Source organism: Ambystoma mexicanum, chromosome 4p (assembly GCF_040938575.1).
Source record: "Ambystoma mexicanum isolate Mex_15411 chromosome 4p, UKY_AmexF1_1, whole genome shotgun sequence".
NCBI lineage: Eukaryota > Metazoa > Chordata > Amphibia > Caudata > Ambystomatidae > Ambystoma > Ambystoma mexicanum.
In genome coordinates this window covers 520,820,343-520,839,880 of record NC_090927.1, presented here as the reverse complement: position 1 = coordinate 520,839,880, position 19,538 = coordinate 520,820,343, and the positions used below count along the sequence as shown (strand labels likewise).

The 19,538-nt window shown below is 43.5% G+C and overlaps 1 protein-coding gene across 1 annotated transcript in view; it reads left to right on the top strand.

Annotated features, from left to right (window-relative positions):
* Positions 1-651: 651 nt before the first annotated feature.
* Positions 652-19,538, top strand: part of TPO (thyroid peroxidase) — a 670,859-nt gene continuing 651,972 nt past the window's right edge. The window contains exons 1-2 of the mRNA XM_069605188.1: positions 652-655; positions 1,253-1,385. Coding sequence (XP_069461289.1) covers positions 652-655; positions 1,253-1,385 — 137 coding nt within the window. The remainder of the gene's footprint in view (positions 656-1,252; positions 1,386-19,538) is intronic.

The window sequence follows — 19,538 nt, the reverse complement described above, 5'->3', positions numbered from 1 at the left end:
TGCATCTGAAAGATGAAGTAAGGTAGTTGGCAGCAGGCCAGTCCTCATATGTGACTTTTAGTAGAAACTTTTGAATGTCTGCTCTCACTGATCTTTATGTTTTGAGCGGCCACCACAGACAGCGACTATCAAATTTTGGTGCTGAACATCAGTGGAACTTCCAAAGTTGTAGATTTTTTAGGAATGAAACACTCACTGAATCCCCCCTGTGTCATGTATTGCATTCCTGAGTCTTTAATGGCACTGGATTTCTCGCTCAAGATGTAGAGGTATCCAGTTAGCTTTCTCTCATCATTGTGAACCATGACTGATGTCCAACCAGAAGGCCAGGTTGAGCATGTGGCCATCTTTGTAAGGTTTTGACCGTATTTGCTGAGTGAACTCATGTTGGTGATGTGGTCGTCAGATGAACTGTTTAACAGTCTGCCCATGTATAGCTTCAGATCCCTAATCAATTGTTTGTTATTCGCATATGTCTGAAAATATCAGTCAAGCTAAGGATCTAGTGACATAGATATCGATAATTGTATTGTATTGTGCTTGTCATTTCTGTAGTGCCTTTTGCCATTATTATAATCTCAATGCGCTGGTGGTGGGAACACCCTCGGGGACCGAAGTCCAGAGTGTTAGAGGTCTCAAAGTAAGCTTAGAATGCGTGGGTGCATTTGGCCAAATAAGGTATAGGAAGGCTGGCAAGGCTCTGATAGAGAGCAACCCCTGAGGTCAGGTATGTGGTTGGGTGTGGAGACAAGTCAGGAGATGGCGTGAGGGCTATAGATGATGCTAATCAATGGTTGAAACTAAATATGTCTCACTGCTTTTTTAGACATGGACTTAACTGTATAAATGACGTGTGTTCATGTGACAAGGAAACAGAAGGGAAGGTTGTTTCTTCAGTGGATACTAAAGTTAGAACACAGTTGTTGATCAAAACTAGGAGTGTAGTTTTGCAGGACCATGCTTCTGTTAGGCCTGGTCATTTGATGTTGTTCTCCTTCATCAGGCTGGGAATGTTAGTCCAATTGCTATGAGGAAAGACAGCCTCATCCTGTATGCCCCGGAAGTCTGTAACATTAACATTTCCTTATCCAACTAGCTCTACATTCCCAGAAGTGTAAATATGAAATTAGTATAGCATCATTTCTGATGCATAGGGTGCCAACGACCTGGGTTCAGAAAGAGTTGAGCGTGATAGAAATATGAAGTAAATATTTTGGGAAAATGTTCTCATGTTATCCCTCTTATTTTCTAGAAGGATTATCGGAGGAAATGCTGGTCATGATAGCCAATGTCTCCGGATGCCTCCCTTACCTGCTGCCACCTAAATGCCCCACAGGTTGCCTGGCTAAAAAATATAGACTCATTACTGGTGCTTGCAATAACAGGTAAACATATTTCAGAATGCTTGGTAAGATAAGTGTTTGTAAGCGTTTGTACTTCATAAATGTTTTGTGCACATGTGTGCATGTTCCAGATTAATGAATAATATAAAGGGGTTGATTTTTGTGGCATACAACGTAATTTTCTTTTCAAACTAAATCTTAAAAAGACATAAACACAATACTTTTCCCTCAGCCACACTTTGAAAGAACAGTAAAATGGCAGGCGAAGGGGCGAAGTCACCGCAGGATGGAGCGCAAATCCCTCCTACTTTTCTGAATGGTGGAAAGCTTGGGGACTTGTCATTCCACTTTTCATATCATAGAGGGTGAAGGAGCGGTACGTGGGGATGCAGGGCACCTTAGGCTCAGATTTATTTGTTTACTGGTCTTGTCCCAGAATCACAGGTTAACAGAGATGTGACTGTCTCCTACAACATATGAAATAAGCTCAACATCTGCTCCCTCAACAATTAGCATTCATTCACTTACGTTGGGCTGGGCCCAGTAAAGGGCATCTTTGAAGCTAAAATACATCTTGCACATCGGCCTGGCCACGATTTACCACTAAACTGCTTTATTCGAACTTGGCATGGGACAATTCTTATTCCTGGCTGCCACAGGTTGCCCATTTTTTCTACTGGTTTGGCATGCTGGTAAGGTCTGCAATGTGATTAGTTGGAAAGGAGGCGCCTTTGGGCTGTGTTAAAGGGGAAGTTCACTCAAAAATGTTATTGTCTCAAAAGATGGGCCATAATAAAATATATATAAAAAAATATTTTTAAAGAAAGTTCCTATGTAAAATTTTGAGCAAATTAGGCTCAAAGTCAAACATTTCAAGCACTAGGAGGCATCCATTTTGTGAAATGAATGAGCCTCCTGTGCTTGTGTTAAGCTTTGCTCTCATAGCAATAATGAAACAAAAGCCTCCTACCGGGAGCTTTTGCTTATTACAGCCAGGGAGCAGAGAATGCTTTCAGGCTCCTTCCTGCACTGCTGGTGGTGTGTCTTTGTTTTAATGCTTTCCTGGGCTCCCCTGAGCTGAGAATCCCTAGGAAACATAAAGAGTGTTGTATATATGATTGCTGTGGCTTTGTCTTTAAGTCTCCCTGGCTCCCCCTTTTCGGGGGAGTCCAGGAAACTTAAAAAGAATGTAGCAGCAAATATAAGTACAATGTTGTTGTATTTATGATCGCTGTGCCTTTCTTTTCAAGTCTCCCGGGCTCCCTCCGAGCCGGGGAGCTTGGGAGACTTGAAACAAAATAGCTGGCAATGATTTCACTTTAAGTCTCCCAGGCTCCCCTGAGCCGGGGGAGCCCCAGGAGACCTAAAGCGAAAGTACCAGCAATTAGAAATACAATGTAGTTGCATTTATTATCGCTGTGCCTTTCATTTCAAGTCTCCTGGGTTCCCCCAGCTCGAGGGAGCTCGGGAGACTTAAAAGAAAATGCCTGCAATTATAAATACAACAATGTTGTATTTATAATTGCCAGTACTTTTACATTAAGTCTTCCGGGCTCCCCCGAGTTGGGGAGCTCAGGAGACTTGAAAAGAAAGAGCCAGCAGTTATAAATACAACAATTTTGTATTTATAATTACTGGTACTTTCGCTTTAAGTCTCCCAGGCTCCCCCGAGCCAGGGGAGCCCGGGAGACCTAAAGCTAAAGTACCAGCAATTATAAATACAACGTGGTTGTATTCATGATCACTGTATCTTTCGTTTCAAGTCTCCTGACTTAAAAAGAAAGTCCAGGCAATTACGACTACTTTGTCTGCCGCCTGCAGAGTATTCATAATTGCTGCGACTTTAGTTTTTAGTTTCGTGTGCTCAGGAAAATAAAAAAGAAAGTCGCAGCAATTATGAAAACATTTCATGTGCTTCCCTGGGCTTGGGGAGCACATAAAAGGTAAAATGAAAGTCAAGGCAATTGTAAACACTGTGGCAGCCTCCTCTCCATGTTAAGCTCTGCTCTCTGGCAGCAGTAAGCAGCAGCTATGAGTAGGGTGCTTTTGTTTGATTATTGCCGCCCGAGCAGAGCTTAACATGAACAGAGGAGCCTACTTAATTTCACAAAATGGATGCCCCAATGTCAAAACTTTGAGCCTCATTTGTTCAAAATTTTACATAGGAACTTTCTTTAAAAATGTTTTATATATATTTTTATTATGGCCCATTTTTTGAGACAGTAACATTTTTGAGTGAACTTCCCCTTTAAGTAAAGACATATTAGTAAAATTATCATTCATGATTGTGTAATATCATGACAAATTGAAACTGAATAGATGTGATTTTTTTTGGAAACACCTTACTTTATGGAAGTTTGTTATTTCTGGGAAAACGTCAGCCTCCACATACTGGTGTGCTGAATTGAATCCTATATTTAGCATTCATCAGGATTTCAAGTTATTGTTAGATTCACTAGTTAATGTTAATGTTAATGTCAATGTCAATGTTAATGTTAATGTTAAAGGTACCTTCACCAACAGAATTGGTCCCCAGGCGCTCAACTAGTGGCCAAAATCACATTGAAACACATGTCCGAGTTCAACGGGAACGCTTGAGTATGTGTCAATCAGAACCACTGAACATGGCATGGCAATTTGGTGGCCAGGCAGAGCCATTGAATACATGGGGATATTTGACACCAAAATACATGGCCCTGCACATGGCTGTTTCCAGTTGCCATGAGCTTGTGCATGGATAGAGCAAATAGGCTGATTCATACAAGGAGAGAGCAGGAAACCTTGCACTCTACGCATGTCATAGTATGTTTTGGGTCTTTTAGACATTTGATTTGATTTGTTACGTTTCATGTTTTATTGTGCTAGATTTGTGAAGCCTTTTTTATTATCACTTCTACATTGAATAATAAATGAAGACATTTTGTGGAAACCTTTTATGAGACCCTTTGTGGAAAAATTTTGAACCCCTTCCTTTACCCTTTGAACCCAACCCAAAAAAAGAAAACCTATGTGGGCAGTCTTTGTGACAAAAAAGAACCCCTTGTTAAAAATAAATCAGTGTCAGGCCCTTTCCCTTAGTCCCTCCAAAAAAGTTACTTTTGCTTTTCACCTATTCCCTGCTGTCATTTTTCGAGAGTTTCTTTAGAGAGGGGTCAAAAAAGGCCATACTGGTTTTCTATGGTAGCATTTCGTCTGCACAAGGAAAAGAAGGTGGATGTTGGGATAGTTGTGTGAGAGAGTATGCCTAACCAAATTGGTAGGCTTGGAAGATGACAAACGTACTGTGGGACATCTCGGGGACACAGAGTAGTAGTATTTTGGGAAATAGTGGAGAGCAGCCAAGCAACGGACTGCAACAGCAGGAAGAGGAGGTGGAAAGGGTGCAGGCAAACAGTAGCATGGAGTCACTGTGGTAACTTTCACAGCAGAAGTCGGTTAATATGGCAACCACAGCTAGCAGATATGGTGGGCTTGCAGCAGCATTTGGTGATGCATATTTGAGGAGCAGTTGCAGCAGAATGCTCATGGTGTGGCGCAGCACGAGAAGGGGAAAATGAGGCAGATATGGTCAGATGAAGGATGAGAATGAGGGGAGAAGGTGGAACAAGAGAAGGAAGACACAGACAGGAGGAGATGGAGAAAGAGCAGGAGATCGAATATAAGACGGAGGATGTGAGGCATGAGGAAGCAAAGATCAAAAGGCATCAGAAGGAGGAGCAGAAAGAGGCACATGTGCTGCTGGAAGAAGAACAGAAGGAGGAGTTAAGTGGCAGGCTGATGAGGGATGCAGGAGGTGTAACACAAGTAGGAGGGTGCATAGCAGAATGAGGAGGGTTTTTTGGAGGTTGAACATGAGAATGAAGGACAGGAGGGGTGGTGGCTGGAGGGTTTCTCATCAGTGCATCGAATACAATACCATTGAATGCCTTTCCATCTAAAAAATTGCATCGAAAAAAAGCATTGAATGTATGTTTTTTTAATGTAAAGGGTTTAGTTTCATTTTAATGGGTTTTAAAGGGTAAAAAAGGGAGGGTGGGGGGACCCCCAATTTAGAAATAAAATGCATTCGATGCAATTTTTTCCGATGCATTTTTTCAATGGAATGGTCTGTCGATGTTAAGAATTCGATGGAATTACTATGAACCTGGCTCGAGCATTAGGTTAAGCAGTTGCCATTCATTAGGGATACCTAGAAACATGTGTGTAGTTGCATTTATTGCATAGAAGGGATACCCAGAGAAATAAGTGTGGTGTCATCAGGGCGAACCAAAGTAATATTAACAGTTATATCTAGAGTGCATTAGAAAGATATTCACAGTTCGCAGGTATCATGGTTAAGGAAGAAACTGGACAACTCTTATGTAGCTAGAAGTACTTGAACACTCAATTCTTACTTGAACACTTATTATTTTTGTGCAGCTCTCATGTTGTAGAAATAACCATAACAATGTTCATGTTTGGCGCTCTGGAACAGCAGTTAGATCCAGAAAAATGCTTATGTTGGTGGATCTTTTATAGCAGTCAGGAACCAATAGATTATAATGTGTGTGGTTCTAATGCAGCATAAAGAATCCCATTCATATTCATGTTGCAGCATTCATTTACCAGGGAGAACACACACGATTATCATGCATGCTACACTTATGTCGCAAGGAGAAACTGAAAACATGTTCATGTATCTGGTCCTTGAGCACATGAGAGAAACAGAGACACCCTGAGGGGTTCTCTTTGGCCAGTGGCTCACTATAATCAGCATGTGGGGGCACAGGGAGCAGGATGAGAAGTTTGAGTCTCCATTAGTTATTTAGGTGCAGGTCGATTCTTCTGCCAAAAGCTCCACCAGTGACCTTGAGTTGGGACAGTGAATAGCTGATGGATGACGCAGTGCTTAATTATTACAAAAAACTACTGAAAGGTTTTACATGTGTATATCAGCAGGTGCAGGAGGCAATCTTTATTTATTTTATTTTATTTATTTTATTTATGTATTTATAACGCGCCAAAGCTCGCAAGCATCAGGGCGCAACAAGAACACGAGAAAATAGGTCACAGGACTACATAAAAAAGAAAAGAGAGGGACTCAAGGGAGTCCGTGCTGAATATTTAACGAATTACCGAAAAAGTAACGTTTTCAGCTGCTTCCTAAATAGGGAGTAACTACTTTCCAGTCTGAGGTTATCTGGAAGCTCGTTTCAGAGGGCAATAGCTTTGGTGGGGAAGGCTCTCCCAAGTCCAGTAGCTTTGACTCTAGTATGGCTAACTTTGAGTAGCCCTTTTTTGGCTGATCTTAGACAACGGCTTGGTTCATACCAGTGAAATTCCTTTTTAAGGTATGATGAGGCCGTACCGAATAGACAGCGGTGGACTAGTGTCAGAGATTTGAATTTAATATGCTCCTCTATGGCGAGCCAGTGAAGGCCTATTCGGTCGTGGGTGATGTGGTCGCGCTTGGATTTCCCAGTGATAGATCTAACAGCGTTGTTCTGGATTATCTGGCATTGTTTAATGCAAGAGTTACTTGAACCAAGCATCAATGCATTCCCATAATCCAGTCGGGACAGAATCGTGGCTCTAGCGATGGTGGCGCTATTTTTGGCATTGAGGTATGGCCTAATACGGTGTAATAATCTCTGGTAGTATTGGCAATTCCTTTTAAGGTATGAAACCTGTGCATCTGCACCTAGTGAGGATTGCAGGTATATGCCAAGTGTTTTCACTTTGCTTGAGACCATAATGCTGGAGTCTTTGATGTTGAATGAGGAATAAACTGGGCCTAGATTGGATAAGGCTTTTGTAGATCCAAATGTCATAAATTCTGTTTTTGAACCATTCAGACACATCCAGTGGGCCTTCATCCAGCTTTCTATGGTGTTATAGATAGCTGACAGTCTGTTATTGTCTGTAGCGTGGTCTCCGCTGAGTTCTATAATCAGCTGTGTATCATCTGCGAAGTTGGTAAAGTAAATTCCCAACTGTGAACGGAGGGCACAGAGGCAGCGAATACATAGATTAAATAGGAGAGAGGAGAAGCTGGCACCTTGTGGGACGCCGCAATCCACAGGGTTCGTACTAGAGGAATGTCCACCCCAGGTGATTTTAGATTTTCTGTCCTCCAGAAAGGAGGATATCCAATCGATGGCTTCCTCGGCACAGTTTCCTGCTTTTCCCAGGGCCTCACAGAGCTTCCCGTGATCTAATAAATCGAATGCTGCCGAGAGGTCCAATAGAATGAGCAGGCCGGCCTTTCCTTTATCAAGGATTTCCAGCATTTTAGATTGAAGGTCGAGTAATGCTGATTCCGTGCTGTGTGCACTTCTAAATCCTGATTGCTGGGGGTGTAGCAAGTCGTGCTTGTCCACGTACTCTTGGAGTTGGTGCGTGGCTACTTTATCAAGAATCTTCAACAAAAAGTTGCAATTCGTGATAGGACGAAGATTGGCCGGATTTTGCTGGTCAAGGCCAGGCTTTTTAACCAATGGTGTAACTGTTATTGTTTTTAGACTGGTGGAAACAGTCCGGTCTCTAAAAGACGAGTTTGTCATGCGGCAAAGAAAGGGTGAAAAAATGCCTGCGTTGTCTAGGATGAATTTAGGGGGCAGTATGTTTTCAGGGCATGAAGTGCAATTCATGTTGGAGAGAGTGTCCGACATGATTTCTGGTGTTATCGGTGTGAATTGGAATTTGGATACTTTAATTTTGGGGTCAACTTTGTTATAAGTCAGTGGGGTGTCAATAACATTGCAATTTAAGATGGTGTCTCTAGCTTTTAGAATCTTTTGTGAGAATACAGTTTGGACTTTTTCGCAGTCCGACATAGTTGGCTGGAAGGGAGGGGTGAGAGTAGGTGGCTTTTCAAAGGTTTTTAAAATTTGAAACAGCTTTCCTGTAGAGTTGGATGCACCTGTAATTTGCTCATTATAATAGTTTTTCTTTATTTCAATTGCTTTATTTCTGTACAGGATGTCAGATTTCTTCCATTTGTCTTTATTGAGTTCTGTAGGAGTTTTAAGCCACTGTCTTTCGAGTTTCCTTTTGGCTATTTTAAGGGTGCCTAATTCCGTAGTGTACCAACTTTGGTGATTAGGGTTGGGGCGCACTTGTTTGTTTTTCAGTGGGGCATTCTTATCTAGAAGCTCTTGGAAGTGGTTATTATAAGTAGTGATAATAGTGTCGCAGGGATCATCATCTGTGGTGTTGTCCATGATGTATGAGATCCCCTGCGAGAGAATATCTGGCGTGATTTTCGTAGTGATCGCTCCAGATACAGGGCTGTGTGTTTGTTACTGTGAGGTCTACATTATTGGTAATAATCCAATCAAGTTGGTTGTTTGAATTGATGGTAGGGCCATTATTGGCGATCGAGTAGCTAATGTTAGAGAGATTTTTTTCTAGGCTAATAGCCTCTTTGTCGATGGGGTTTCCCCTCCATCTATTTAGGTCGCCCAGGAGAAGTGTGCCTGAGTTTTTTCCTTTGAGATTGTTAAGAATATGGCAGAGGTCGTCATTAAAGTCCGATGTAAGTGATGGGGGTCTATAGATTACAATGAAATTGATGCAATTGTTTTGGGAAGGGGTGAATTTGAGATGGAGGACTTCGCACCCCGGGCATTGAATGGGTGAAGTGAAAAGATGTATGTCTTGTCTGACTATTATGGCGACTCCGCCTCCCTTTCCTGTTGCCCTGTTTTCAAAGTGGATGCTAAAATTGGGGGGAACAGCTGTGCTAATGGTCGGACCGGTAGGTTCTTGCAGCCAGGTCTCAGTAAGGTAGAGGATATCTAGATTCTCTTCAAGGATATAATCGTGAACGTTTTGGGCATGTTTGTTAAGAGACCTTGTGTTAAGTAAAGCAATTTTAAGGACCTCTGGTTTAGAGGGAGTTTTAGGTTGTTCAAGGATCACAGTCCCACTGCGACTTGAGGGTTGTGTAGCATCAGGGTATGGCACTTCCCTAGAGTCGATGTAGTGCTTGACAAGTTGTTCATTCTCTAAGCTCTTTGCATCAGAGAGTAAGTGCAGGAAATTTTGGTATCCCATCTTTTACCTTTGTTTGCTGATTACGAAGAGCAGGAGATGGGCAGAGTGTCGGGCCAATGGCCGATGTCCGCCGGCGTAGACCGGCACCGTCTCAGAAGCGCCGGCGCTGAAGCGCCTGATGTTTCTTTTTCAGCAGCGCTAGTGCTGCTGGGACTTGTAGTTCAAAGTAGTTTGCAGGTAAGTAAAAGGTTAATGCAGCAGTCACGCACACTTTGGCACACAATCCAAACAAGTATGGGCGTTACTAAAGCGTTCTGTTGTTGAATGATGCTGAGCTTGCTGGATGCTCAGTTGCACGAATTCACTTACAACACATTATTAAAGTAATATAGCCAAATCTAGGTACAAGATGTTACACGCTAGCAACCAAAAAAAGTAGCAAGTCATGAAATGAACAAAATGCACAATTCAAGATTTTCAAAGCTAACAGAATTTTTCAAGTTTTTCAAAGAAGGGGCGTAGCCTATGCTTCCGAGCCCTAACTAACCTTGAATGGGCCAGCAGCACCATGTCATTATTTTAAACTGTACAGTGGGACCCATTACAATGTCACTTCAGAAAGGACGGCCCAGAAGCCTGGTAGTCCAGTTCTCACAAAGTACTGTCAAATACAGATACTGCAGGTTTCTGTAAGAATGTCCATGCCTGCAATGCTGCAGATCGATGAACAGCTGCTGGTTCTGAAATATCCTGCTAGCAAGTGGGTTGGTTTTCTTTGACTCTTTGCTAAACGAGGACTCAGGTGAGAGGAAATACATATAAACTTGAATGCATCAGATATCTACAATGAGGCATGTTCAAATAAATGCACAATAAATAACTACAGCTAAGATAAGTAATTGGCTGCAGTGGGCAAAGCACTCCATTGTGGTATGGCAAGCAGGACATTTCAGAACTGCTTCCAGAGATGGTGGGATTACATGTTACCTGGGATTTATTCCTGATGTGTAGTAGTGCATGCATGGGAAGATACCCTCCAGTAGAGGAGTCATGCATTGGGTCTCCCCGGCTTCGCATAGGAACAGCAACATACCTTCTGTTTTGTGCAGGCGTTTGTCAGGATAGTCAGTCTCTTTGGCTCTCCTATTACTGCAGTTTGGCTCCTTGCAGCATTCTCTGTGTCATTTCATTGCATGAGCCACTGCTTTAGCCATAGGTTCGGCGGTCTGTCGCTGCCACGGGCTGCGGGTGCTGGTAAACCGCTTCTAGTCTGGGCCGTGCTGCCCAGTTCGCTCAACATTCCAACACATTCCTATCCACACCTGAGCTAGCAAATGCATTCTGCACCAGCTCTCTCATGTCTCTGCCTGCAATGGGACGCAGCTCGCCCTATCCGCTGAGGGGTATTACGTTTAGCGTGCTCACCACCCCAGTCCCAAAGGGGGTGTCTCCCCCTTGGGGAGAAGGGAATATTTTCCTAGATTTCTCACATGGACTTGTTCAGCGCTCTGCACCCATCCAAGCTATGTAGGCTCCATCATATCAGCTGAATCAATGACTATGGGTAAACTCTAAATGGCATGTGATCATGCAGAGAGAGATTTGGGAGGAGCAGGTTCTAGAAGATGTGTATCACTATGTGCTAAGTGTACCTGTAATGAAACGACCAGACTTATCGATCAGGATAGGAACAGACTTCACTTTTTGGCCTCAAGAACCTCAGAAAATCCAATATATGGAAAACGAAGGCTCGTCACATATTTACTGTCGTAGGGAGAGTCTGCTGGGAGTAAAGTGCTAGCGGAGGCATGCCACACGGCACTCAAACATTCCTGTTAAATGATAGCTCTGTGTAGCCTAATGACAAGCTTGAATCTGATGTAAAATCATTAATAATGACCATGACTGATAGCTATAAAGTGCATTGGCATGCTGATGTAAGCTGTGACATGTGCTGGCAGTATAGAGTCAATTTTGAGGGAACTGCCATGATCCGATATTTGCTAGAGAACTTACATTACTATGAGAGGTGCAAAAATTGTCCATTGTGAAGAAGTATTTATAATATTACAAGAAGCTGCCTTCAATACAGAAAATAATTCCCACTGAATGATCCTCTCTGTAATACATTTGATTTGAACTACCATGCACCAAAATGGGTTAAAATGTCTGACTGTTACAAATAGATAATTGTGGCCATTGCTACTAAAGTTATTGTTTTCACCTTCTCGTTCATTGTTTAGTACTGACCTCAGATCTCTCTTTAGAACACTCTTTGCAGTCAAAATAAACAGAAACTACCTTTGATTATTATTAGTAATTAACTGAAATACATGGACACTAAAAGTGATGGGGAGGAAGAAGACAGCATACAAGATGAAGTTCAGAAAAGTATGTCAACCATCTATTTGTAAATGTAATAATATGTGAAAATAATTGTGTGCACAAAACCACATTAAACACAATAATGAACTTTGGTAGCCAGGCTGGAGAAATAAGAAAACATCTAAAGTTGTTTATAAATGTGGAAAAGAGGGGAAGTGGCAAAGCTGTCATAATTTTATTTCTACATAAGCTATGGGTGTTCATGAGCCATGGACAGAGCAAAGACCCAGCCATAATAAAAGACAGCGTGGCATCCACTGTAATTTATAGGAAGGTGGAATTGTGAGGAAGCAGATTTGTTGGCATCTATGTGAGATCCCATAAGGCCTTGCAAATGTTTTTCCATACTGCGTCCAAGGTGCAAGTATGTCCACTTTCCAACTCAGTGTCATCATTGAAGATGGTGTATGTCGCCTGAGAACCGTAACAGGAGTGACATGGTGTGAATGATCTCATGAGGGTGAGATAGCTCAAGCTTTTGATTTTTAATATTTAAAATGTTGTGAGTAATCCATCTCTGAAAAGGTGATCTGCTGAACAGAACCTCCTTTCATAAAGCTCCATAACTGCACTTCTGCATTAGTCTCATGACATTGGCAGCACTTGTCCTTCAGTTGCACAGGGAAGATTCAAAGGTCACATGTGCCTTCTTGACAGCTGCTGTGGCACCATGTCACTGCAGACAGAGGCAGCATTTAACTTCTGCACCACTGACCAAACATATCATAATCAAGTGAGAAAAAAGGCAGAATGCTGCTCTACTTTGATTCTCTGGGAAGAAGGGAAGTGCCCCCCTCGAGCCCCAGAACCCTCACCAGGAGATCTCCCTCTACGTTCTTCCTGCTACCTCTATTACCCCCTCTTTCCTTCCCCTTCTATCTTTTTTCCTCCATCACTCCCAAGTCCCTCACTGGTCTCAGGCTTCAGTCCGTACTGTGATGACTCTGGCAGTGTCATCACTACTTCCATGGGGGGAACCTACCCTAATGTGGCAGGGTGAGGCAGATGCTCTCCAATCCAAAACCTGGGGGTGGGTTGTTTGAGGGAGGAACACAGAGCAGGAGACAACCAACATGGAAGTAAGGGCGACCTCTCGGATGAGACAAGGTATTCCCCATTTTCCCTTAAGGATAACCCTACCATACCTAATACCCTCATGGCCTATTGTCATATGTCCCCTTGTCCTCCTATGAAAGGTAGTAAAAACCTTTTCCCAAAACCCATAGGGCAACCTTACAACTTTGATCTGCCTTTTGAAACCTATGGAAACACCTTCTCATGTTCCACCTACCAATCATCCAGGATGAACTTGCCCTTGTAAACCATTAAGACTGTTTATCCAAGTTCATTGCGCACAATGTCAAGAAAGGACTTCCTTTCCCACAATTATCAAAACACTAAGACGAGGAACAGGAACTGAGCAATGCAGAGCGGAGAAGGCCACCAGTCGTAGGAGTCCTCTAGTTGTTACACATAAACACCTGTGATTGGGAAATTTAAAGAGCAGAAGCAGAGAGTCGATGTCTGCTGCTGGCGGGAGAGAGATGAACCTCTCTGTGCGGATTCAGAGCCTGAAAGTCTGAGACCGGTGTGGAGGAGCCAGACGACTCGAGAGCCAAGAAGAAAGAAGCTACCACACAAAGACGACACACTGTTGGAATGCCAGGAGCCGACGATAGACTCCTGGATGTTAATATGTTTACGAAAGCAGTGTTTATCTTAACGGAGCATGAAATGAAGCAAACAAGCCCAGCAGAAGCTGTGAGAGAAGGGAAAGCTGAGAGGAAGTGGTCATGAGAAGGAAGCAACCGAAAAACAGTCACTGGCTGACCATGAGAGAAACCAGGAATGCCAACAAGAACAGCTGAATCCACCCAGAGACAGCAGGGACACCAGGGTGTATTGGAAGCCAAGCTGAATGCAAGTAATGTTAAAGAAAGAAACCAAGCGAGAAAGAACAAGAGAGCTTATTGTTAAAAGGGGAAATAAAAACCCTACAATTATGTGAATGGATTAAGTGCAAATTTATAGGAAACCCAAAATATATATATCAAGGAGATACATTATCAAACAAAGTAAATGTGCAAGTCTGAGAGGCAGAGAGCCATGTGAATACAAGAAGCCCTGGCAGGAGAGTATAGCAGACAATTACAAGTTTCTGAATACAAGAAGCCCTTGCAGTAGACTATAACGGGCCAGTGCCAGTACGTGATTCAGGGTCAGACTGGGACAAGAAATAGGCCCGGTCACCCAAAAAAAAGTGGCCCACCCCTCACCTCAAAAATGTGGCCCACCCCACGTGACCCTTGACCTCTGATGACATCACCGGAAGTGATGTCATTGGACCCCACCCCAAAGTGACATCCCGGGAAGCGATAAAAAACGACCTTTCACCCATTGACAAAACAGGAAGTGGCATCAAATAGCATTATTCCTAAATACACTAAATTATTTTGAATCCAAGGAGATGTCCAAGGCCAAATGAGAATACTTTATTGTATAGCACTTACGCTTAAGCTTTTTTATAGAACTAATATGCATACAATATCACCCAACCTGTGTTGGTACTCATTTATCGACCTAAGAAGGGATGAAAGGCTTTTTGAAAGAAAAAAAAAACATTTGAAGAAAATAAATTGTTTTCGATTTTTTTTCTTCTTCCAAACCGGCCAAGGCATGGCCAGAAACCGGCCCCCACTCCCCAGGGACCCTGATGTGATTACAAGAAGCCCTGTCCAGAGAGTATACCAGACAGGTATAAGAAATGTACTTCAAAAGACATATCGAGTCTGGGAAAAGACTCAATATTTTAACCAGGATTAAAAGGGTCCTGAGAAGGAATATCAGGACTAGAAAAAGGTTTATGTTAACCAGGAGAGAAGGAGTAAAATCCTGGCAGGAGAGTATACCAGGTATCTTGAAAGAGACAAACGTACAAAACCAGACTGTTTTGTGTGTCAGTGTTGCTACTGGTCAAGAAAGGCACAAGAAACAGTTACTTGTGAAAACATCAGAAAGTAAAGAGTAATCCAGGGTAAGTGAACCACCCTCTGGAGCAAGGATCGTTCTTCCTTGAAGAACATTTGTGTTGGAGCTATTTATTCTTCCTTTTTTAACTCTTTTCTAAACCACCAAAGACTAAAGACATTTAGAATTTAGTGTATAGTGTGAGGTCAGAATAGAACTTTGGACACGGGATGGTTTTGTTTTGGACATTCTGACACAGACAGATCCTTAGTTTTGGTTTAGGCAGGGAAATTCCTCTTAGAGCAGGATCACAGAGGCATTTTCCAACCCCTTTTATTTTCTTTAACCACAATCATGGTGCTCTTGTGTCTGAGTTTCATTCCTGACTCCTCACAGTACCCATCCTTCAATTACTTCCAAAGCTTCAGATCTTAAGGTACGTTCACTGTGGAAGAACTAGCAGTGAGAAAGTGTATTCTAGATGAAAGGAGGGTGACCCTAAAAGTGCACAAGCAGAGGGATCAGATACATAGACAAAGCAGAAGCTTTAATGGAGCAGAGACTTTTGTGATTCTGCGCAAGCTGGAACTTAAGGAGAAAAGGGCGGACCGCAAACAGACCTCTAGTGGCAACTTAACTGTTTCCAGTGATGGCACGCAAGGAAAGCCTAGGCACCACCCACATCCCCAAGGACTTAATTCATCCGGATGAGGTGGGGAAGGACATCTATGATTGATTTGAGGACTCAAAACTATCTTTTTGCAAGAGGTGGAAGAGGAATTGTATCGAGCAGACCGTATGAGCAGCCTACTGATGACTGGAATTGATGTAATAATTCAGTTAGTCCCTGAAGAAAGACCCTTTTTTCAGAAAAAGAAAACCACCATGCTGCGGAAGTTGTACAAGACCCTAGAACCATACCTTAGCAGCTTCAGAAAGCTCAGAAAGAAGTGGAATCAGCCCTTTGAGGTGTATACACATCGGTCTCAGTCTAGGAAATATCTGAGTGTACAGGCCACATGTAACAAAACGGACACATTTGAAGGGATTTAGAATTTGGTCACATGCGAGAATGTCATTGAACATTGTGAAATTGAGTTATTTAGTGGATAAGAGTATGACAGAATTTAGGGAGCTTTTAAAAGTGGCCAACAGATATGAAAGTACTTTTGTATAGGAAAATGTCAAGTCCCCAAACACATGATCGGCAATCCCTAAAACAGGGCTCATCAGCTCCCTCACAAAAGAGGGGGGGTGCTTCCTTTAACACTTGACAACTTGCACCACCTGCACTCAGAGGATGATTTCAGTAGAAAACTGACACAAAGGAAGGGAAATCCAGCTTGCAACCATACACCGAAGAAGGTCATAGTCAGCGCTGGTCTCATGGAGGAAGAGGCCATTGTCAGCATTGGCATCTTAGACAATGGGTTCTCACTAGGCCATGGGCTGGGCAAATATTCCCTGATGACTCTGAGTTGGAAATGATCTGGGTTCCCTGCAGAGACCGCTGTTCCTGTGAATACTCATATCTCTTGGAGCACATCTTCATAAATAACAACAACGATCTAGCACTATGTTATACAGCTTCGCATATTACTGCTGTCCAACAACAGTGGGTGCAACAGGACCAGACCATTCCTGGTCAAGACAAGTTAGTCAGGAGGTTTGACAGCCTTACCCAATTCCCACTGGCAATCATGGAGTTAAGCTGTAGAGGGGAGACCTCCCAGCACCATGTCACTGTAAATGATGCAATTAAAGTGGACTGTCTGTTATGGACTAACCTACCCATTGAATGAACAATTGCCGGAGTTCCTAGAAAAGGTAGCAATAAGGGAATCAAATCTTGAGGCCATGGGCCCAGTGGCTCTTTTAGCGGTCGACCACAAAAGACTGCAGACCGCAGTACTGCCCAGTGTAGATCTCAAATCCACACAGGGGCCTGCTCCTGTGGTAGGGGGTCTAGTGGCCACTGAGATGCCTACTGTGGTGGCACAATATTCAGTGGTCTCTGGGTTGCCTACAGGTATAGAACCAAAACCTGAGATGGAGGACCGGTCTCAAGGGCCTACCGGAACTGATTGAGTTGTCTTCAATTGGAGCCCCAAGTCAATCTGCCTTTTGCAGGGTGCATAGAGACTACCCTACTTTGGCTGATCTATGTAAGCTGGCAGAGAAACAGGCTCAGGGGGAAGCCCCTGGGATGTTCAGGTTATACAGTGAGAATGGCCATCTGTTCAGTAAACCCAAGAATTCTGAGGCAGGGGGAAGGTTGTTGGTGCCCCAATGACACAGGAGGTTCCTATTATTCTTGGCCCATGACATTTCTTCGGGACTTAACTTAGGAATGACAGTAGACAGGCTATCTGTCTATTTTTACTGGCCTCAGATAAGGGGAGCAAAACTAAAGGAGTTTGTAAGGTCCTTTCATACTTGCCAAGCAGTGTGTAGGTCTGAGGGGGGGAGACACCCTTAATTCCACTATCAGTGATTGGTAAGCCTTTTGAGGGGATAAGCATGGACGTTTTGTGTCCCTTGGATCCTCAGAACACCTCAGGGATCTGGTACATCTTGGTTGTTGAAGACCATTCAACCTGGTACCCAGAGGCAGTACCCTTAAGAAGCATCAAAGCCCCTGTGGTGGAGAAGGCTTTAATAGGGACATTCTCTCATGTGGTGTTCCAAAAAGAAGTCATTTCTGACAGGTGCTCCAACTTTATATCAGCCTATATGAAGGCAATGTAGGAGAAATGTGGTGTTACTTATAAATTCTCCACGGCTTTCAACTTACTGTGGATCCCAACAACCCAGATAACTATCACCCAACTTCCCTTCCTAGGTAAGATCATTAAGAAAGTGGTAGACGCACAACTGCAGCAACACATTGACACCAACAACCTCCTCCAAACCTACCAATTCCGGGTTCAGACTGAGATGCAACACGGGGACAGCAATCATACAGGTGGTCGAAGACACCCTTAACATACTCAACGGTGGGCACCCCTGCCTCCTAGTTTCTACTTGACCTCTCAGCTGCTTTCAACACTGTATACCACAAGGCGCTTGCGGACACCCTACATCGGTGCATCAGGATCAGCAACCTTGTCCTATGTTGGTTCAATCCAACCTCGCTAACCACCAGCAGTTTGTTCAGATGGACTGCTCTAGATTGCCAATGCTACCTGTCACCTGCGGAGTGCCGCAGGATTCCACCCACTCCCCAGTGATCTTCAATATATAAATGCAGCCACTGGGAGCCCTCCTAGCCACACACAACATTCACGTCCACCAATCAACTCCATCAAGGACATCGATAGGCTCAGAATCTGCCTCTCGCTTATCCATTCTTGGATGTCCAGTGCTTACTTGAAGCACAAACCCTCCAGCACCGAATTCCTCACCAACAACACTGAACAAGCAGATATACAGACCTGGCTATCAACCATGAACTCAGAGGGATTCACACCCAAGCTCATCTTCTGCGGCAAGTCCCTCAGGTTCCACATCGACAAACACCTTGCCTTTAAGACATACATAACTAAGAAATCTTAGACAGCTTGATATCAACTCTCCCTCGTGTGGAAAGTCAAGCCCTTCCTCCCTATGGATAGCTTCAGATCCACCGTTCAAGCACTGGCCCTATCCTACCTGGATGGGGGCAATGCACTCCTTGAAGGCTTCTTGTCCTCCTCTCTTGTGCCCCTGAGAAGTGTCCAACATGCGGCTGCATGCCTCATCCAGGGTCTATGCAGATACGACCACATCATCCCAGCCCTCATTGACCTTCACTGGCTTCCACTGCACTCACAAATCACCTTCAAGTCTTGCTGCATCATCAAGAAGGTAGTGGCCCACAAGTCACCCAGCTACCTCGCAGAGAAACTCAGCATCACCGGTGTACACTGCACCACCAGAAGCCAGGACATGTGCAGACTTGAAATCCCATGGCTGCAAAAAGTAAAGGACCAGAAAAAAAACCTCCTCTGCCTTTGCCCCAAGACTATGGAGCCTCCTCCGGTTAGCATCAGACTCGCCCCCACACTCCTACAATTCAGAAAAGAACACAGGACCCACCTCTACAAGTAGTCTCTGCTCCTCAACAGCGAGGCCATCATGTTGCCCTTTGCACCACCTGACTCGCTAGACACCACTCGCCCCTCTCGTCCCCGCCACCTGGTAAAGTTCTAACCCTCTTATGTGCCCCTCTGTATCCTACCCCCGCTGTACATCTGTTCTGTTGTTACCTCTGAAAAGCACTGTTATGCATCTGCAGTGTTGTATACCTCTGTAAGGCGCCCTGTTATGTATCTGATTTGTTGTATACCTCTGTATAGTGCTGGGTTACTTCTCGAAGTTAGGTCTGCACTTAATAAATACCATAATAATAAAAAAATAATAACAGCCCAATGGAATTTTTGAGGAGTTCTACAAAACTCTGAATGGCATGACCAGTGACTTGGAAGAGCACCTCAGGGGAAAATTGATATTCTCCTGCCATGCCTGCTGTTTGACTACTGGGAAGGTACCACAGAGCAGAGTAGGATGCCTCCATTTTGAACTTCTGTTTTTAAAAAACTATTAGCGGTCCCCTAACTCTGGTGTGAGAAGGACCAGAGAGCAATACCCAAACGCTTTTCCATGACATAGCGGATTATGTTCTTGGGCTTAGATCCAAAATGGGCAAGTACAGTGAACAGAGCACACAGAACCTTAAGGCTGTCTTGCATGTTGATGCGTGGACCCACAGTACAGTCAATTAAATATGTTATATTAAATGATTGGAACATTTTCGTTTGGACTAACAGATGGCAAAAGTTACTTTTGATTTTCCAAAGATTGCCTTTAAGAAAATAAGAAATCTTG